We start from the raw sequence: 22335 nt of genomic DNA, 5'->3' as shown, positions 1-22335 counted from the left end.
GGTTAAATACCAGCAGGTCACCCTTAAAGAGGAAGTAAACTCTCCCACTCTGATGCTTCTTTTCATTTAGTCCACTATAATAAGTCATTATCAGACTATAGCCACTGTAATCCATCCCAAATCGCATATTACTTACTGTTTAAATAAACGTTAAAAAACTTGTTTGCAGGGGTTAGGCAGCGCCATCTTAAGTATTGTTTTCTGAGTCCACAGTGGAGTGTATTTCCGCCCTTACATTGAGCACTTCCTGTACTGTTAACCAAGCCTCCTTCTCAATCAAACGTTTCTATGGCAACCCTGCTTCCCTGTTCATAGCTTACTTGTTTATTTCATAGTATTTACTTGTGCCGATGTCTAATGTTTCCCTTTGTCAGACTTATCAGCTTCAGCTGATAAGACTGCAGTAATGGCCAAGTTTAGACTGTATGTGAGTTCACATGGTGCGTAGGAGGAAGCTCTGAGTGATTAGCAGAGTTCAGTGTTGTGCCGTAGGAAGTCCTGATAAAAAATAGATAAGACATAGAGAGTGTGCCTTAAATCAGGGGAGATCTGGGCATGCTCAGTGACTTCATTCAACAGAACAACAAGGATTACAACAATACTAAGCAAATAAGGAGATTTCTACCAGCAGTGTTCATTAGGGTTTTTTATGCTGATTTACATGGGACAAAGTTGTGGGGGAGGGTTTACAACCACTTTAAACACCTGTTTGTTTCTCTTATTACTTTTTGCTATTTACTTGGGTTGGTGACCTCCTGGTATATTATCTTCATAACTCCCAGTGTGTGCTAAGGCACCCCCATGATTTACTTAATACATCTTCTAAGTGGAAGTCTGATAAATTGACAGAAGGATCCAGACTGAAGGCCAAGTGAAAGGGCACTGATGTTAGTAACATTGTATTGAATGTACCTCTGTGGTAGACATAAATCTGTGTTCAAAAAAAGACTAAAAAAACTTAGAGTTGTAAAGTCAGAAGGTTTTCTTATCTTAATGCATTAAGATAAAAAACCTTCCGTGTGCAGCAGCCGCTCCAGCACCCCCTAATACTGCTTGCTGTGGGGGCACTCGACAGGAGGGAGGGGCCAGGAGAGCCGAAGAGGGAGCCGAGAAGAGGAGTATCCAGGCTGCTCTGTGCAAAACCAATGAGGTAAGTATAACATGTTTGTTAGTTTTAGAAATAAAAAAAAGAGACTTTACAATCACTTTGATGGGGATACATTACCAGGACCAGATGGATTACATCTGAGAGTCCTCAAAGAACCTAGCCATTGTATTGCGAAACTAGTGTTTCTGGCTGGAATGGTACCAACTAATTTTCAAAAGCAAATGTGGTACCAATCATCAAAACAGGGTCCAATATTTACCAGGAAACTCCAGACCAGTCAGCATAGCAACAATGGTGTAAAAAGTATTGGAAGCATTGGTTAGGGACCATATCCAGAATTTGCCAGCGAAAATTGTATTAGTAGTAACTAACATTGCTTTATGAAGGATTGTTCTTTCCAGACAAACCATTTAACTTTCTATGGGAAAGTGAGCAGCAATTTGGAAAGAGAGAGGCTTGTGAATGTAGTTTATATAGATTTCTTTATCCTGCATCACCTGACACAGAGCAGCTTAGTAGTCCTCACTAACAGGGTTATATGCCACCTACAGATGTATGGACACTGGAAAGAAAAAGACAGGAAGTCCTCTCCCAGACATATCCCCTCCTTTGCTGGAAAGCGTATGAAGGTGATGGTCACTGCTGAAGGTGATGGGCACTTTCTACCAGATTCTCAACAGTTCAAAAGGGATTAGGAGACTGGCCTATCCAGATCTGTACCTACGGCTATAATCGGCAAGAGGATGGTACCTGTACTCAATACCGGATGAAGATGGATGTGACACAGGGATGGCCTGTAATGTTACCAGTTGGCACTGAACCCTGCGTTACAGAATTCTGCGCAATTATATTTTGCCTGGTGATCCAGTAGGGTGCCTTTACTTTACTACCGCTCAGAAATAAGTTGCGAAGACGGGCTGGCTCCCTTCCTTTTTTGGACTTTGTTTTTGCCTCCCCATTATCTGAGATAAAGTGAACTTTCTCCTTTTGTTTCTTTGATTGTTTTTATATATGAATTTTATGGGTCGTCTTGTGAAACTCTTGTACACCGCGTTACTTGCAATCCAAGGTATCACTGTATATGGTTTTTAAGATTTATTTTTATTTTTTTAATTGCTGTACAATAAAAGCTTTGTATTTTCATATATAAGTTTTTTTGTGTGTAATTGAACAATCATGTAAATCCCAGCAGGCCATTCTTAGAACACCCGCTTTGTTTCTCTTCATATTACTGCTCATCACTTTCCACTATTCCATATATACCTGTTTTTAGGCACAAAAATAGGATTTTTTGTACTCACCGTAAAATCCTTTTCTCTGTAATTCACCGACCGGCACAGCTCCAGTCTGTAACAAATGGGTTGTTAGCCTTATCACTAGGAGAATACTAGGCATAGACAACACAGCGGTCCCTTGGGCTATAACCCTCCAGTCTGCCAGACAGACCTCAGTACGTCAACAAGCAGTATAACGTAAAGATAAAAGGAGAGGCGGGTGCTGTGTCAGTCGGTGAATTACAGAGAAAAGGATTTTATGGTGAGTACAAAAAATCCTATTTTCTCTTATATTCACCGACCGACAGCTCCTCTCTGTAAGAAATGGGACATCCCCAAGAAGTGCCAAACGAGGGGTGGGAAAAACAGCATAGAAACTCCATTCACAATGGCAAGTGGGAACTATTGAAACTTTACCCACAAAAAACAACAGTGCGTGGGAAAAAAAACCACCACAAAAACCAGGGTACCCTCAACAGGAGTGACTACCCATAACCGCACAAAAAACTGTGGAACGGAATGCAACAGCGCATTAACTTAACAGTACTGTGTTTTTATCGAAAACCAGGAAAAAAGGAAATATATATTGCATATTCAATTGCAACTATACGACCGCCTGCAAAACTTTGTGGCCAAAACAGGCATCAGCCGATGCACTGTCTACCTTGTAGAACTTGGTAAACGTGTGGACAGATGACCAGGTCGCCGCTTTACACACCTGAGCGACCGACGCTTGGTGTCAGAAGGCCCAAGATGTTCCCATTGCCCTTGTGGAGTGGGCCGTGACCGAAAAGGGGGGCACCTGCCCCTTCAAGGCGTAGACTTGTACTACAATCTGTCTGATCCACCTGGAAATGGTGGCCGATGAGACCGCCATGCCTTTCTTTGGACCAGCCACCGAAACAAACCGTCTGACTTCCGAAAAGGAGCCGTGGCAGACAAATACACCTTCAGAGCCCGAACCACGTCTAGAGCGTGAAGGGCCACCTCCTTAGGGTGCTTCGGCTTAGGACACAGAGATGGCAATACAATGTTCTCATTGATATGAAAAGCCGAGACCACTTTCGGTAGAAAAGACGGTTGCGGACGTAACACCACCTTATCCTGGTGGATAACCAGATAGGGCGACTTGCAGGACAAGGCCACCAGCTCTGAAACCCTGCTGACCAAGGTAATGGCCACTAGAAAGACCACTTTCTGGGAAAGAGTCAACAGGGGAATCTCCCTATTTTCAAACAGCAGTTTTTGAAGTACCAACACCAGGTTCAAATCCCATGGGGGTATCAGTGGACGCACCAAAGGGACTACATGTCGTACCCCCTTAACGAAGGTACTCACTAAGGAGTGTGATGCCAGGGGTCGCTGAAATTTGCCCTTTGATGGTGCTTAATGCCAATTTCTGGTCTACTCCTTGCTGAAGAAACAGCAGGATCCTGTATATGGAAAAGGAATGCGGATGCCATCCTTTCTCCTTACACATGGAGATGTAGGCCTTCCAGGTATGATGGTATATCTTCAGAGAAGAAGATTTCCATGCTCTTAACATAGTTGGGATCACCGAGTGTTGACAGACCCCGGTTCCTCAACACCTGGCTCTCAATAGCCATGCCGTTAAAGCCAGCGATGCTAAAGCAGAATGGAGACTTGGACCTTGAGACAGAAGGTCCTCTCGCAACGGCAGTCGCCAGGGAGCGTCTGTCACCAGACGCACCAGGTCTGCGTACCAAGGACGCCGAGGCCAATCTGGGGCAACCAGTATAACTGGTATCCCCTCGGCTTCCACTCTGTGAAGCAGACGTGGTAACAGTTTCAGTGGAGGAAAAGCGTAGATCAGCTGGTACTGATCCCACGAGGCCACCAGCGTGTCTGACGTGTCGGCCCACAGATCTCTTGTCCTGGACACGAATCTTGGCTCCTTCCGATTGATACAGGAGGCCAGCAGATCCACGTCTGGTGTGCTCCACCTCAGGCACAGCATCCTAAATGTCTCTGGATGCAATGCCCATTCTCCTGGGTCCAGCATCTGTCGACTCAAATAGTCCGCCTGCCAGTTCTCCACTCCCGGAATGTAAATGGCCGAGAGGGCCGGTACGTGTCGCTCTGCCCACCAAAGTATGCAAGCGACTTCTTGTTCCTCCTTGGTGATTGACGTATGCCACAGCCGTGGCGTTTTCCGACTGGATCCTGATCGGATGCCCCTGCAGTCTCATCGACCATGTGGAGAGGCACAGCCTGATCGTTCTCAATTTGAGCAGATTGATCGGCAACTTGGATTCTTCCGTCGACCAGAGGCCCTGAGCCGACTGAACCCCCATCCCTCCACCCCAGCCGGATAAACTGGCGTCTGTTGTGATCACCGTCCCTTTCCGGACTGAATCACCGAGGACCTCAATCCCCAGATCAGAGGGTTTCTGACCGACTGGCTCACCTGGATCTGTCAATCCAGGGACAACTGAGATTTGTCCCATTTTGTCAGAATCTCCTTCTGCAGGACTCTGGTGTGGAACTGGGCATAGGGTACTGCCTCGAAGGATGCTACCATGAGTGCCAGTACTCGCATGCAAAAGTGGAGCGACGACCACTTGCGGTTCATCAGAAGTTTTACCGCGGATCAGAGAGTCTGCAGCAAGCCTAGGTACTCCAGCCGCTGGGTCGGCACAAGCACCGACTTCCTTCTTTAGGTTCAACAGCTACCCAAATTCTTGCAGGGTCTGCATGGTGATCGCCACATCCTCCTCTAACTCTGAGGCAGAAGATGCCCTCAGGAGGAGATCGTCTAGGTATCCCACGATCGCGATCCCATGTTGCCGCAGCAATGCCAAGACTGGAGCCAATACCTTGGTAAAGACTAGGGGGGCTGAAACCAGACCAAAGGGAAGAGCCACAAACTGGTAGTGAGCTTCCCCAATTGCAAACTGCAGAAAAGTTTTGATGCCGGAGGCATATGGGTATGTGCAGGCACGCATCCTGGATGTCTAAGGACGCCAGGAAGTCCCCTTGATGGAGTGCAGCAACTACTGAGCTAACCGATTTCATTCTGAACCTCTGCACTTTTACAAAGAGATTGAGGGCCTTTAGGTCCAAGATCGGACGTCACCCTTCCTTCTTGGGAACCACAAACAGATTTGAGGTAGAATCCCTGGAAGCGTTCCGATTCTGGAACTGGTACAATCACCCCGCGATTCAGAAATTCCTTTACCGCCCCCAACAGGGCTTCCCAGTGAGTCGGGGATACGGGTATGCTGGAGGGGAAGAATCTGTTTTGCGGCCAAGAAAGAAACTATCTTGTAGCCTGTGAAAATCAGATCGCAAACCCATTGGTCGGATAACCCGGAGGACCACCGGGCTGCAAACTCCCGAAGGCGACTCCCCACCCGAGACATGGGTTGGGGAAAACCTTCATGCGGTAGCACTTTTATTCACAGGCTTGCTGTTCCGGGGACATTTTTGACCATCCATGGGCGTCCTGTCGTGCTGGGGGAGTTTCGTCGAAGCTCCGGCCTTTGGGAGTAAGGTACTCTTACCACCGGTGGCATTTTTAATAATGTCATCTAATGAGGCTCCAAAGAGCCGGTCGCCAAGGAAGGGAAGATCCGTCAGGGCTTTTTTGGATGCCTGGTCAGCAGACCAGCATTTTAGCCAAATTAGGCACCTCAGCACCACAGCTGACACTGAAGCCCTAGATAGCAGAGGGAGAGTATCCAGGGCCATGTCACAGACGTACTTAAGGCCTGGCACTAGTTGGTCTGCTAGTTCCACGCAGACAGGGGAAGCCTGTTGCTCTCCCAATTCACGGTGCAAAAATTTTGCCCACTCTGTCAGTGTCTGCGACACAAGTCCGGATGCCGGTACTGGCTGACCCCACAACCGTAAACAAGGAACGAGCCACTGCCTCGGCCTTCCTGTCCGTGGGATCCTTGAATGCAGGAGTCCCCTCAACCGGGATCGTGGTTACTTTATATGGTCTGGATACTGGGGGTCCACGACCAGAGGAGCCGACCATTTTTTGAGAAGGCTCTCCTCAAAAGGGTAACGCACGCACCGCCATTCATTTGGGGACCGAAAAGGTCTGTTGCAGGCGACCCTATTCCTTGTAAATTAACTTGTCAATATAGGTCAAATACGGGAACACCTTATGTGAACGTGCTGGCTTGCGGGACCCAAAAGGGACCGGTACATCAGCAGAGGGATCCGCTGGCTCCTGAATCTTCAGGGTATCACGCACAGCTGTGATAAGTGCTCCAACAATCGCTTTGTCGTCCCCTGACCCGGACTCATCACTGTCCGAATGGTCCTGGTCAGTGTCGCCTGACAAGACAGACCAGGGATCATCACCGGCCTCAGCAGGACCCAAGTCTGTGTCAGAGCTCTCCCCAGAGGAGGGGGGGGGCAGGGGCCTATTTAACGCACCTTTCTTCCCACGCACCGCCTCCATCTTGGCAACGAACGAGTTGAGGACCAGGGTGTCCATGGGCACAGTCCGCAGGTTACCCTGTTGCAATTGCCTGGATTTCGGGGGAAGAAACACTAGTTTCTGAAGCCATGCTGACCCTACCCTGTCTGCCACCCAAAGGGGACTTAGGACAGTGACAGTCCCACCCTCCTTGCTGCCGCTGACTGAGGGGCTCTTTCCCACCAGACTCACCATCCTGAGGAGCTCTGCGCTGTTCACAAGTAGTGCCTATAGACCCTGAGTGCTCCCAATTGCAGAGGAAACAAATGCTGCGTCGGTGGCAGCCGCCAGAAAGAGAGCTAAATATTCTGAAAAACGTGCTCAGGCTTCAATAAAGTGGCCGCCCAGCGTCCAGTACACAGACAGGAAACACAGGGAAAATGGCTGAGAGAGAACCTAAGCCATGCTGCTGCTAGAGAACACTGAAAAAACGTGTTCAGGCTTCCAGAAAGTGTCCGCCAGTGTCCTGAATAGGAGATCACTTGGAAAATGGCCGCTGAAGCCCAGGAGGGCATGCTGCCTTGCCCACACCTAAAATGGTCGCCAGCAGCTCCATGAGGTACAGAAAGAAAGCAATGTGACAGACACAGCGCCGCACCTGACCACAGCAGACCCTCACAGGCACCTTCCGGGAGCTTAACACAGATAACCCAGGACACCGCTAGCCAGCCAGCCAGCCGCCCGCCCCCCCATCCCAGGTGAGAGCCCAGAGAGCACACATACTCCGCTCAGCAGCCACATGCAGCATCCCCCCAGGGAGGGAGGGAGGGGAAGGTTGGGACAGGGGAGAGAAGAGAGGGAGGTGAGGGACCTCCGAAAGTGATGCAGACATCAGTAGCCCGGTCATATGTACGCCCCAGAGCATAAAAGCTCACCGACTACCTCTGGAGCGGAGATTTCGTCGTAGCCTGCCAAGCCGTAGCTGCGAACTGCACATACTCGATGGCCGGACTGGGGAGACTACAAGGATAAGGGTATCCAGGCTGTCACCCAGCCGACTGTGGATAGCTGATCACAGGATCATTCATCTTGCGCAAAAAGCCAAGCTTCTGCATTAAAAAAAAAAAAATGCACGGACCGATGGGCCCGCAGGGTTCCTAGGTCCTTCTCCTTCACTAGGCAAAATAAAACTGAGGTCTGTCTGGCAGACTGGAGGGTTGTAGCCCAAGGGACCACCCCCCTGGGCGGAACTAAGAGTTCTGAGTGTTGTGTTACAACTATGCCTAGTATTCTCCTAGTGATAAGGCTAACAATCCATTTGTTACAGAGAGGAGCTGTGTCGGTCAGTGAATATAAGAGAAACATTTGTTTTCTTTTCTAGTTGTCTCATAGGTGAGAAAAGTATAAATGGTTGCAAAAACAAATGAAAACTGAACACGGCGGTGCAAATTGATTTAAACTAAATACATATTCATAAGTTTTTCTGAACAGATGACACCCATGTGAAAAGACCCTTAAAGTGGTTCTAATGGCTGAAGTTTTTTTTATCTTCATGCATGAAGGTAAATTATCATTATGCAGTCTGTCCCCCCCCCCCCCCCCCCAATATTTACCTGAGCCCAATTGTGATCCAGCGATGTGCACAATAGTGGCTGTTCTCCTGGGTCTCTTGCTCCTCAGTAAGTAAACAGTAGTAAGGAAGGAGAGGGGGCAGGGCCTAGCCCCTATGTATCTTATGGGCACAGAGCGGGGCTCAGGAGTAAGCTGCTTCCTATGGTTGCACTCGAAGAGGAGGAGTCAGGAGCACTGGAAGGAGACCAGGAGGATCATCTGGGCTGCTCTATGCAAAACAATTACACAGAGTAGGCAAGTATAACACGTTTATTTTTTTTAATTTACTTTAAATATCAATTTAATGTATTTGGTTATTACTGTATAACCCCCCCCCCCCCCACCCTTTTTAATTCATATAAACTGAAGAGAACAATGCAATTGAATCCCATGTTCACCTTTTAGAATGTTACATCTAACTTATTCTAGTTCCAACCCTCCGCCTCAGTGCGACAGATTCTTCTCCTCACACCCACGGTCTCATTTTGAAAACAGTGCAGGCGTATAGGGCCCGTGTATGTTGCCGTGGCAGATGGACTTGTCGTTTAAATGAACTGTGAGCATGCCAATTAGTAGCTCTGAAAACGGACAACCCATACAGGTACAGACATACAGTTGTAGGCAGTGTCCACAAGAGCCTGACATTGCACCTGCGATCTGCTGATTGTGGGTGCAAAATTTTGCAGGCTCCCATTTAAAAAAAAAAAAAAATGCACTTTTTTTTACCTCAACTTAGCCTGTAATACAACTGCCTTATACATATCACTTGTGGCCAACTTCCCCTGTTAATTTGTTATGAGGTCTATACATTCTGTCCTAACCTTTTTACTACTGACCCACTTGAAACTATTTTGAGGGCCTATTCACACTAGGCAGTGTTAGGCCACTATTCCAGTGCGGTCGCACTGCAAGACAAGGAAAATGTCATGTCTTCCATTTGCCTGGTACACACCAGGCTGTACTTTTTTTTTTTTTCACAGCAGTGCAAGGCAATCCACTGGACTCGCACAGCGTGACAGCCAATTCAACTTAAAGCGGAGGTCCACCCTAAAGTGGACCTTCCGCTCATTGGAATCCTCCCCCCCTCCAGCGCCACAATTGGCACCTTTCGGGGGGAGGGGGGTGCAGGTACCTGTACAGTACAGATATCTGCACCCACTTCCGGGATAGCTCTCTGCGGAAAGGGGCGTAGACTACGCCCCTTTCCGAAAGTCCCCCGCTGCCTGCTGGAAAACACACAGATCCCAGAGGCAGCGGGTCCCCCCTTATTGCGCAGCGCGACTCGCGCATGCGCAGTAGGGAACCGGGAAATGAAGCCGAAAGGCTTCACTTCCTGATTTCCATACCCAAGATGGCGGCGGCAGCACCCGAGAGACGATCGAGAGATTGGCTTCGGGTGCCGACATCGCGGGCGCGCTGGGCGGGTAAGTGTCCTTATTTTAAAAGTCAGCAGCTGCAGTATTTGTAGCTGCTGGCTTTTAACCACTTCAATACCAGGCACTTAAACACCTTCCTGCCCAGACCAATTTTAAGCTTTCAGCGCTGTCGCACTTTGAATGACAATTGCGCGGTCATGCTACACTGTACCCAAATGAAATTTTTATCATTTTTTTTTTTCCCCCACAAATAGAGCTTTCTTTTGGTGGTATTTGATCACCTCTGCGGTTTTTATTTTTTGCTAAACAAATAAAAAAATCCTGAAAATTTTGAAAAACAAAATGTTTTTTTTTGTTTCAGTTTCAAAACTTTGTAAATAAGTAAATTTTCTCCTTCACTGATGGGCAATGATAAGGCGGCACTGATGGGCACCGATGAGGTGGCACCAATGAAGTGGCACTGATGAGGTGGCATTGATGGACACTGATATGTGGCACTGATGGGCGACACGGATGGGCACTGATAGGTGGCACAAATTGGCACTGATAGCTGGCATGGATGGGCGACATGTATGGGCATGGGTAGTCAGCACAGGTAGGCATGGATGGGCACTGATAGGTGGCATTGTATTGTAATATACTGTACTAATGGATGCCAATCAGTGCCAAACAATAATGCATGCCAATCAGTGATGCCCATTGTGGGCACTGATTGGCATCCATTGTGGCACTGACTGGAATCCCTGGTGGTCTAGGGTGGCATACCTTATCCTGGGCATCCCTGGTGGTCCAGTGTGGGCATCCTGGGGGGGCTGTGCTGATAATCGATCAGCACAGGCCCCCCGTCAGAGGAGCAGCCGATCGGCTCTCCTCTACTCGCGTCTGACAGATGCGAGTGAGGAAAAGCCGATTACCGGCTCTTCCTATTTACACTGTGATCAGCCGTGATTGGACACGGCTGATCACGTGGTAAAGAGTCTCCGTCGGAGACTCTTTACCGAGATCGTAGTTGCAGGGTGTCAGACTGACACCCCGCAACAACGATCGCCGCGATGCGCGCCCCGGGGGCGCGCAGCGGCTCATGATTCTGAGGACGTCATATGACGGCCGATCAGGATTATGAAACCACTTTGCCACCGTCAATTTGTAATAGGGCGCGCGGCAAGTGGTTAAAAAAAAACAAAAAAAACGGCGGAACTCCCGGCGGACTCCCGCTTTAAGGAAAGGTTACTGTGTGGCATTTCAATAAAGTGCAATGCACCACGACTTGTGCATTAGCACCGTAGCAACTATTGAAAATAACGCAGGAAGCAGAAACACAAGAAACTATTTCACAGATGCTATTTTTTGTATTAGCAAATATAAAAACGCCAGAGCTTTAAAACGCTTTGAAAAACTTGTGACGCTCAGGTGCAAATGCATTCATTTTCTTGTAATGTAATTTTTCTCTATTTACAGGCACATACTCCAAGAAATAGAGGGGGACAGGGGGAAGACACTCCAGCACAGAACATATGATTGACAGCTTCAGCTCTTCACGTTTCCTATAGGTTGTGTGGAGGGGGTGTGCGTCTTCCTTCCAATCAACTTTTCAGAGTGTGACTCCTCTAATCACCAGCTCAGACATGTTGTGTAAAATCATGTACTTTGAACTGAAGGAGGAGAGAGAAGATTGCAGATAAAAACAGATACAACTTATGTATGAGGGTTTGTTTCACCCCTGTGTACTGCCTGTGGCTGATCTCTTCACTGTGTATGTGTGTTTACAAACACCTTAAGGCCAAGTTCTAGTCAAGTGCCTAATGGAAGAAGGCCATAATGCAAGGCAGAGTAATCTTTGGGGTTTAAGTGCCTATGTTCACACCAAGCAAAGGAGGATTTCCAGGTGCAACAGCTTATCTTTCTAGAAGTGACTTTCCTTGCTTATAGCAAAATGGAAAGGATTATACAGCGTCTACAGTTTGCGCAGAACTTTACATGAGGGCAAACCGTACAATGACAATTCAATACATGGGGAATCATTAGGCCCTAGTCGTTCGAGCTTACAGTCTAAAAAGAAATTAGTAAATTGGAGACCCACGGTCCCTCAAGAACTTGGCTTCAACAGCCTTGCCATTAACCACTTGCTGCCTGCCCTATAGGCAATTGATGGTGGCAAAGTGGTTGCATAATCCTGATCGGACGTCATATGACGTGATCAGGATTATGAGCCGCTGCGCGCCCCCGCGGATGCGCATCGCGGCGATCGTTGTTGCGGGGTGTCAGTCTGACACCCGGCAACTACGATCTCGGTAAAGAGTCTCTGATCACGGCTGATCACAGTGGAAATAGGAAGAGCCGGTGACCGGCTTTTCCTCACTCGCGTCTGTCAGACGCGAGTAGAGGAGAGCCGATCGGCTGCTCCTCTGACTGGGGGGGGGGTCTGTGCTGATCGATTATCAGCACAGCCCCCCCGAGGATGCCCACACTGGACCACCAGGGATGCCCAGCAAAAAGGTAATCCTCCCTAAACCAACAGGGATACCAGTCAGTGCCCATAATGGATGCCAATCAGTGCCCACAATGGGCATCACTGATTGTCAAGCATTGTTTGGCACTAATTGGCATCCATTAGTACAGTATAAAATACAATGCCGCCTATCAGTGCCCACCCGTGCCGCCTATCCGTGCCCACCCGTGCCGCCCATCCATGCCACCTATCAGTGCCCATCCATGTCACCCATCAGTGCCACATCATTGGTGCCCCATCAGTGCCCATCAGTGTAGCCCCATCAGTGCCCATCGGTGAAGGAGAAAACGTACTTATTGACAAAGTTTTGAAACTGAAACAAACATTTTTTTCTAAATTTTCTGTATTTTTTTTTATTTGTAGAGCAAAAAATAAAAACCGTAGAGGTGATCAAATACCACCAAAAGAAAGCTCTATTTGTGGGGGAAAAAATGATAAAAATTCCATTTGGGTACAGTGTAGCATGACCGCGCAATTGTCATTCAAAGTGCGACAGCGCTGAAAGCTCAAAATTGGTCTGGGCAGGAAGGTGTTTAAGTGCCCGGTATTGAAGTGATTAAACTCAGAGCCGGATGGAACAGGGGCCCAATGCCCAAAAGCATCATAACAGGCCCAACAGAAGAGGGTCAACGTACAGTTGCCAAAGTTGAACAGATTTAAATGCACTGAAGACAGTGAGTTGATTAACCACTTGCTTACTGGGCACCTAAACCCCCCTCAGTCCCAGACCAATTTTCAGCTTTCAGCGCTGATGCACTTTGAATGACAATTGCGTGGGCATACAACACTGTACCCAAATGAAATTTTTATCATTTTTTTCCCCACAAATAGAGCTTTCTTTTGGTGGTATTTTAGTTACAGCTCGGAGTTTTATTTTTGCTAAATAAACAAAAAAAGATGCAAAAAAAAAAAAAAAAATCATGTTTTAATAGTTTGTTATAAAATTTTGCAAACGGGTCATTTTTCTCCTTCATTGAAGTGCGCTGATTAGGCGGCACCAATAGGCTGCACTGGTGGGCTGCATTGGTGGGCACTGATGGGCTGCACTGGTGGGCACTGATAGGCACAGATAAGGCGGCACCGATGGGCACAGATAAGGCGGAACTGATGGGCACAGATAAGGCGGCACTGATGGATGGGACTGCTGGGCACTGGTAGATGACACTGATGGGCACGGATATGTGGCACTGGGGTGCAGCACCTTTGAGGCAGATTGTGGGCACTGTGGGCACTGCAGGGGGCAGGTGGGCACTGGCAGGGGGGGTAGGTGGGCGCTAGCAGGGCTGGCCGTGATTGGGACTGATGTCCCGATCACGGCCGCCGGTGATCGGCTTTTTCTTTTTCTCCTCACGCTGTCAGCGCGAGGAGGAATAATAGCCGATTACCGGCTCCGTTATATCACATGATCAGCTGTCATTGGCTGACAGCTGATCACGTGATAAGGGGTCGGGATCTCATGGACTCGCCGATCACAGAGCGCGCCGCGCGTGCCCCTCAGGGGGCGCGCAGGCCGCTCGTACACGGGACTACGTCTATTGACGTCATCCCGGAAAAGGAAATCTGAGCTGTAGCCGTCATTTGGCTATAGCGCGGATCTCAAGTGGTTAAAGAGACTGAAGTTAACCACTTTCAGACCGGACCAATTTGCTGGTCAAAGACCAGACCACTTTTTGCGATTTGGCACTGCGTCGCTTTAACTGACAATTGCGCGGTCGTGCGACATGGCTCCCAAACAAAATTGACGTCCTTTTTTTCCCACAAATAGAGCTTTCTTTTGATGGTATTTGATCACCCCTGCGGTTTTTATTTTTTGCGCTATAAACAAAAAAAAAAAAACGCATTATTTTTTACTTTTTGTTATAATAAATATCCCCCAAAAATATATAAAAAAACATTTTTTTCCCTCAATTTAGGCCGATACGTATTCTACATATTTTTGGTAAAAAAAAAAAACGCAATAAGCGATTATTGATTGGTTTGCGCAAAAGTTATAGCGTTTACAAAATAGGGATAGTTTTATAGCATTTTTATTAATAATTTTTTTTTTTTTTTTTTTACTAGTAATGGCGGCGATCTGCGATTTTTATTGTGACTGCGACATTGTCGGGGACCCATCGGACATTTTTGACACATTTTTGGGACCATTGTCATTTATACAGTAATCACTGCTATATAAATGCAGTGATTCCTGTGTAAATGACACTGGCAGTGAAAGGGTTAACCAGTGGGTGGCAGTGTAGGGGTTAAGTGTTCCTAGGGGTGTGTTACTAACTGTGGGGGGGGTTGGGCTTTCATTTAGTGTACACTGATCTCTGCTCCAATCACATGGAGCAGAGATCAGCGTCACTAGTTGCTAGGCAGAATGGAAAAATGTTGTTTATACAGCATTTCCTCCATTCGGCCGCTCCGTGAGACGATCGCGGGGATGCACGCGGCGATCGAGTCCGCGGGTCCCGTGACCGGACTCACGGGGGTCCCGACCAGCGCGCCGCCGCGCTCCCGATGGCAGGGCGGCATCGAATATTGGACGTACATGTACGCCAATATGCCTGCCCGTGCCATTCTGTCGACGTACATCGTCGTGCGCTGGTCGGGAAGTGGTTAAATAAAGTAAGCTTAGAATGATATTCCAGAAGGGGGAAAAGGTCTGTCCCACAATTCATGGAATGGGGTAGGGTAATGGGGGGAGAAACAGAGGGGGCATGTCATTGAATACTTTGCCAGTGTTCAATCACCTGAAATTGCACCAGCCTATAACCCACAACCTACATTTAAAGACATTGAGATTTGGGTTACATTAGCACAACCATTATGTTATCTACAAAATCAGTAACTCCATCTTTTTATTCAAGTGGTATATGAAGAATTTAGGCAAAATCTTAAGTGGAATTGTTAAAAAGTACAGACAGGCAGGCTTTTTAACAGAAGATACTATATATCTCTTCTGACATAGATGTATCTGCCTGCCTGCCTGCCAGCACGGTTAAGCCTCGGGTTAAGCCTTGTACACAGGATCAGATTCTTGGCCAACCGAGCATCTGATTCCGTTCAAAGGGCATGTGCTAGGAACTTGTCTTGCATACCAAATATGGGTGAAGTTGAAAGTGCCAGCAAGAGTGCAGACATTGATGCGCACTTAGGCAAGTCTGTCATAATGTGCAAAAACCTCCTGGGGTTCCAACATTTTTCATTTAGTCTGGTGGTTTAATTCCACTTTAAATGGGGCTAAAACTGGATAAAGTGTGTGCTTGAAGCTCCTCCCTTGCCTAATGCCAAGTTTTCCTTACAGCTATTAATGCTACTGTTGTGAATCATCAAATCATCAAGAAAACAAGGGTTAAGTAGACAGGGGACACATGTGAAAAGCTGGGGGTCAAATACTCATGTAGGCAGCGGTCAGAATTGCCTCACATTTGAATATAATTGGAGGGTTTGCTGCATGAATATGCAGTCAACTCTAGGCCTTTTTAATCTAATGTAGCACATCTATGAATTCAGTATTAACACCTAGCTACATTTTTCAGTTACACCTGGGCATAGAAGACTCCAGAACAATTTATGAAAAAGATTTATTCCAAAGATTTTATTTTAAAAATGTTAATCTCTGTCAAGCAAATTAATCATACTTTTAAAGAGCAATGGAAAATAATCTACAGTCAAACACACCCATGCCTTTGACAATCACTGAGTATTAAAAAAATAAAGCTATTTAGCATGGTCAACAAAACCCAGAGACTTAGGAGCAGGGCAGACATTTTCCTCTGTGATTTAATGAGTAGTAAGACAAAGGATGAGCCATGGTCACAGTAAAGGAAAAACAATGTTAAAAATACATGAAAAAATTAACTCTAAATGGAGACAGAGGGCAAAAAGATGACTGTATTAAACACTGGGCTCACACAAGAATAAAGCCACACTTACCGGGCTAAGGGGAGGATCTTTGTGGAAACTACAGTAACCCAAAAGGAACCAATCTGACTGGCAGCTTTGGGCTAAAGAACAGTGCACATCACTACCCCTTTTTCAAAGCTGTACAAAGTATGCCCGTATGGCTATATCCACATGAGTGTTTTGTCACACTCAACAATTTTTCATAAAAACTCTTTAATAAAAAAAGTGGTTACAGTGTTTTACAATTTTCAGAAATATGATAATAGGTGCAGACATTTTTTCATGCAAAAAGGAGAATTAAAAAAAAAAAAAAATTTAAAATAAAAAAAACAAACAAAAAAAAAAAAACAAAAACAAAGAAGACGACAGGCATACATTCAAGGTGAATTCCCTCTGAAGTCTGAGGAACACATGATAGCTGGTGTTTCTGAAGTGTGAAAAAAAAAAACTCCCATGTGGACAAGCCCAAAACACAATAGAAGCTGATGTCAGATAAGGCAGCCTCTCACAAAGAGGATTTTGCTAATTTAAGGTTGATTAAAAAGTCCAAAGGTGGCCCGCTTGAAGAACAAGAGGCTTAGAGTAGGTCTCCATTTAGCCAATTGCTAATTCATGATAGCGTCCGTCAGCTGTGATCTTTCACTAATAGGACAGTGTGTTGACCTCCACTTGACACGGACAACACATCTCTGTTCTCAAGCTGCTTTCCTGTCATCTCATAAGGACTGCAAACATCATCCTCTTCACCTGTACCAAGTTGCTGGTTAGTTCCCATACCCCAGGAGAAGACATGGCCTGTAGAAGAGAAACATTAACGAAAAACAAAATGTCAAATGTGTCACGTGTACATGAAACTGGCCATTCCATCACATGAATACAGTTCACATAGTAAGAAATACATTTTTTCTTTTTAGAAACTATGTTAAGTTTCACCTGGTTGAATTAGATCATAACCAAGAGGGTTGCATAGGAGTCTCTTCATTGTATATTAAATCCTTTTCTACTATGTTGTGTTGATATGCGTGTACTGCCATTATGCTCAGAAAAGAATTTCCATAACACAAACTGTTTAAATCGGTTTACTTGTGATAGACAGCATTGTTAGGTTTCAGACTTCTTCTGCCTGGAGGCCTAGGGACCAGGGAAAGGGAGAGTGGGTTGTCATCAAGACAGGTTTGCTACTTGCATGTAGCAAGGTCGTGCTATGTGGGGAGGGGGGGTGTAGGGGGGTGGATTTTGTGTTTTTCTTTATAAAGAAATTGTAAAATCTCTTTTTTTTTTTTTTATTCAAGAACAAACACCTTTGAAGAGGCAGTACAAAAAGGACACTTTCATCACTTTAAAATCTCACGGGGGGCCTTACCATTTCGAGATACGGCATAACTGACAGAAGCTCCACATGCCACAGAAGCAATTTTAGGGAGACCGGGTATCAGTGTTGGTTCACTTTTCTCTTCAGCGTTCTCTCCAAGGCCAAGTCGCCCATACTCTGCACGCCCCAAACTGTATGCATTTCCTACAAAATTAAACCAGCAATATTAAAGTACAGTGCTGAAGGTACTTAATATATTTACAGGTTTTAGAAACCTCCTTAAAACTTACCTTCAGAGTCAAGACACACAGTATGATGCTGTCCACCAGAAAATCCCACCCAGGACTTTGTAGAGTTTTTAAAAGAGGTCAAGTTTTTGGGTGCAAAGCATGAGCTAGTAGTTTTGGTGCCTGCAGCAAAAGAATTACACATATTAAAACATGTATAAGCACAGAGCTACTGTACAAAACTTTAAATCCAAAACTACCCCCTGCCTCTACTCCTCATCTTTGTCACACCCAGTCAATGAAATGCAAAGACGGTGTACAATGGGAGAGGGAGAGGAAAGTAGCGCTAGTCAAAGATGGGTGGATCAGGTGAGATGCAGTTTACTCAGCAAGCTTCTTGCACACACTATTTAATCTTAGACTTTTTTGGGGGTTGGTATAGTTTTACTACAATAGGAATCACACCATTCATCTTTTCTCTTCATTGGGAACTGCCTGAGCAATCCCTTAAAAAAGGGGAAACAGCTGAGATACAGAGACTGGATATGAAATCATGGCAAGCCCTTAAACGCTATTGCTCATCAGTAATATGATAAGCATGAGGAGTTGGTGAGTGCAAAAGGAGTGTTAGATATTGGGCACATGGTGTGGAATATTTGGAAGTTTGCAATGTACAGTGTTTAATGTAATTAAATGGGAACATTCGGGCACCTTATAGTTAGTGGAGAGAACTGTTTACATGTTAAGTTCTAGATTTACACACACACACACAAGCTGGGCATAAAAACGCCAAATGTGGCAAAACTTGCCCAAATGCCAGGTGCATTTAGTACTTCAGGGGTTTCATTTCAATGGCAAGAATAAATTCAAAATTCTGATCAATGAAATAAAATGCCCAAAACACTAATCACTGCTAAACTCACCTAAGCTGGTTTGCAATAATGCAGCTTAGGAAGGTTTTTTTTTTTTACCACTTCAGCCCAGGAAGGTTTTACCCCCTTCCTAACCAGAGCACTTTTTACAATTTAGCACTGCGTCACTTTAACTGATAATTGCAAAATCATGCAATAATGTATCCATACGAAATTGACACATTTTTGGGACCATTGACATTTATACAGTCATCAGTGCTATAAAAATGCACCGATTACAGTTTAACACTAGGGGGCGATCAAGGGCTTAAATGCGTGTTCTAACTGTATAGGGATGGGACTGAGTAGGAGCTGTTCCTACTTACTAGGAACAAACATGTCTTCTTTCCTCTGACAGCACAGGGATTTGTGTGTTTACATACATACATATTGCTGTGCTGGTGCACATGACCACACACATCGGGTCACCCGCTGCTTCTGGTGGCTTTTAAGGGAACCCCGTAAGAGGTTTCATGCAGGGGAGCCATTCTGTCCCCGTAAATACACGTGAACCAGTTAATGCATTTTAACAATAGTTCTGGTTTGACAATCCAATATAAAAGCTTACATCTGTCTGCTGGTCATCTCTATACAACTTTTTGGATTCCCTGCATGCTTTGCAGCTTCTCCTAGGACTACATATCCTTTGGTACCTTCCTACCTGCAAACAAACGATTCCTGTACCCCCTCCCCCAGTTGAGAGCAGGCTTCTGAATTCCACAACACAGCAATGCCTATGTGTAACAAAATCCAAAAGGTAATGTGGGGGTTCTTTCACAAAGTTTACAAAATTTCAGGATCATTCAAAATAGCCTAGGATTAGGCTAAAAATTATTGAAATTCAATGTGAAAATGAATATGATTTTTTTCATTTTGACCATGGATATGCTTTAAGAGAAGTATGGGGTTGGAGAAAAATTAAGCCAATCATAATCCCCTAAATGGCTGCAGCTGCCCCCCGCCACCTCCAAGACTGAGAATTGAGAGAACAAAGACCACTGATCACTCAGCCTGAAGAGAGCCAGTAACTGTCAATGACCGGCTCTCTGCTCATCGAGCTCACTGCACCGTGGGATGTGGAGGAAGTGGGAGTGGCTAGCTCAGCCTCTCAGCAGCCGGATCCCAATCATATGGTTGGGAACTTTTGAGCCTGAACATGCTCTGCGACGTCAGCAGAGGGCTTTAGCCAGCAGTTGCCTGAAAACGGTTCACAGGCATGCAGAACTAACTAGGAGATGTATAGCCAAAAGCTTTTCTGGTTTTACCTTCTTTAAAAATTGTACCAGAAAAAAATAAAATAAAGCCAAGCAGGTCACAAAGGTATCCTGACCCCGTTTTCTCTAGCATAAGCCCCCTTTCACAGCAGTGCAAATTGTCATGCAATTTGACAGTTTCAAATTGCATAACAAGTCGTACCCTATTGCTGGCAAAGGAACAGCTCATGTCACAGCAATTATGAAAAAGGTTCCTGCACTACTTTGACGATATCATTGCAACTTGCATAGACTTCAGTTAAATGAAGTTACAATGAAATCAGCTGTGAAAAAAAAATAAAATAAATAAAAAAAAAAAAATCGCATCAGTGTGCAGTTTTTATAGTACAATTTCAAAGCTGCACTGGTGTGAACCAGGAATAAGTTTAAACTAACATTTCACATACAGAGAAAGAGGTCATCGTGATTTTATACAGTGACATAACTGTACGCCTACTCTCCCAAATTTAAAATAAAAAACAGTTAAGCACAGATTAGAATTTAAAAATAAGGAAGCATCAAAGCCAATTAAAGACCCTATCCACTCACCCAGCTGATGGTAGTTGGAGAGGCCAAATCCATAAACATGACCTTCTTGCGACACAGCAAATGTGAAATAAGCACCACAGAAAACATCTCGAAACGCAACACGTCCACAACCTTTCTCCTTAAGTCGGATGCACTGAGGAACAAGCAGCCTCTCTGCAGCAGGAAAAATAAAATAATCTAAGCATATTAAATCTACCTGAAAAAGGCATTCATTATTCTATAGTGAGCATTTTTAAAAAGTAAAAAATGTAAGAAAATAATAAGAACACATTTGGGCTTTATGTACACTGCTGCTGGTAAGTGGACATTTAAGAGTAGTTGGCCATTTTTTTTTCAGCTGCCTCTGAACTCTCCTCTATGTCATCTTATCAGTACATGTACACAGTGTCATTTATAGTTGTTTCTAAGCAGTTGAGTTTAGAAGTATTCCCCCCCCCTTCAAAAAATGTCTGTAACAGCTTGTAAACACGGCAACTCACATTTTGATTACACACGTTTTCTTGATTTGACAAATTGCAGAAAGGGGGGGGGGGGGAGCTTCTAAAAAACGCAAATGCGGCTAAACTCGGGACGCAACTGTGGCAAAATGGAAATTTTTAAATGTCCGTTACTATCTGTCAAGGTAAATCATTTAGGAGATTTAAAATGTCCCCTGTACATTAAGCCTTAAAGTTGTTGTAAACCCTCAAAGGATACACAGCGATTAAACAAATCCTCCTACATAAGTTTTACTTGTGCATCTGCCATCTTCCCTTCTCTACACCCTTTGAAAGGTGCAGATCTAGTTACAAATCTTTCAGCAGTACATTGGGGGTGGGTGGAGAGTATACCTACACTGTTTGAGAGTTGACGATAGGAAAAAGACAACCCCCTCCCCCCCTTCACATGGGCAGAGGGACAAAACATGTAGACTAGCTCCCTGCTCATCTCCCTCAGACACAGCTCATGTTATCTCATGTGTTGCACTTATCAGAAGTAACTCATGCTAACAGAGGAACAAAGCACCAGAGAGAAACCACACAGAGTGAGACAAGTAAATACTACAGATATTACAGGTGCATCTCAAAAAACATCTGAATATCAAAAAATGAATTTTTAGTAATTATATAAACGTGACCTGACAACCTTTAGTATCAGCAGCAAGCCTCCATCCCTAATGTGTTCAACATTTGCAGAGAGGGAAATGGGACTTTGAATGAGGGGTGTCACTGAATGGATACTTTGATTAAAAAATTGTTCAAATCACATCATGAAATCCATTTTTTTAATCATTTTTTTAAATTATTGCATATCATTAATTTCATTCACCTACAAGTATGGATTTGTCCCATTAATAGTAAATTTACTTCACAAGGTCTTATTTCTATATTCCTGCAGAACAGTATGGCCTGGTAAGCAGACATCATACATTTATGGTTGCGACATGGTCACCTGGTTTTTACTCAGCTGCTATCCTCAATCTAGATGCGATTCCTCACCTCAGCCCCAGGGGAGATCGATATTCCTGTCCTCTGCATCCCCTGGACAGATGTTGGGCATCACCTTTGGGCCAGATAGTAAGTTATAGCACCCCCCTTTTCTTGAGAGATGGTTCTCCGTTTAAAGGTTATCCCATATTTACAGATATTCTTGATTTTCAGAGCATTTTTACTCCTGATGATTGGCAAGACCCATGAAATGTGCGTCGAGTATATATCCAACTGATGCCCAGACCAGTTTGACTTACTATGAGCAATTGCTTATGTTTTTGGTTTTATGAATGGATGAGTCTGTCTATGCATTTGCATTGTTGTTAATGATGTTGCATTATATTTTGTACAATAACGGTATATTTAAACAAATGTATTTAAACAAGTGTACTATAGTAAATTGTGTCCTGAATCCGAGAGTGACACTTTTCATGATGTGATTTGTACTTAAT

The 22335-nt window shown here is 45.1% G+C and overlaps 1 protein-coding gene across 1 annotated transcript in view; it reads right to left on the bottom strand.

The window, feature by feature from the left end:
* Positions 1 to 15826: 15826 nt before the first annotated feature.
* Positions 15827 to 22335, bottom strand: part of LOC143982343 (regulator of chromosome condensation-like) — a 32579-nt gene continuing 26070 nt past the window's right edge. The window contains exons 7-10 of the mRNA XM_077480979.1: positions 20415 to 20567; positions 17765 to 17884; positions 17526 to 17678; positions 15827 to 16957 (exon numbers count right to left, since the gene is read on the bottom strand). Coding sequence (XP_077337105.1) covers positions 16788 to 16957; positions 17526 to 17678; positions 17765 to 17884; positions 20415 to 20567 — 596 coding nt within the window. The 3' untranslated portion in view covers positions 15827 to 16787. The remainder of the gene's footprint in view (positions 16958 to 17525; positions 17679 to 17764; positions 17885 to 20414; positions 20568 to 22335) is intronic.

The sequence above is a fragment of the Lithobates pipiens genome, unplaced genomic scaffold (assembly GCF_037356315.1).
Source record: "Lithobates pipiens isolate NorthernLeopardFrog02 unplaced genomic scaffold, aLitPip1_a1.2 Scaffold_16, whole genome shotgun sequence".
Taxonomy (NCBI): Eukaryota; Metazoa; Chordata; class Amphibia; order Anura; family Ranidae; genus Lithobates; species Lithobates pipiens.
This window is presented reverse-complemented; position numbering and strand designations above follow the sequence as displayed.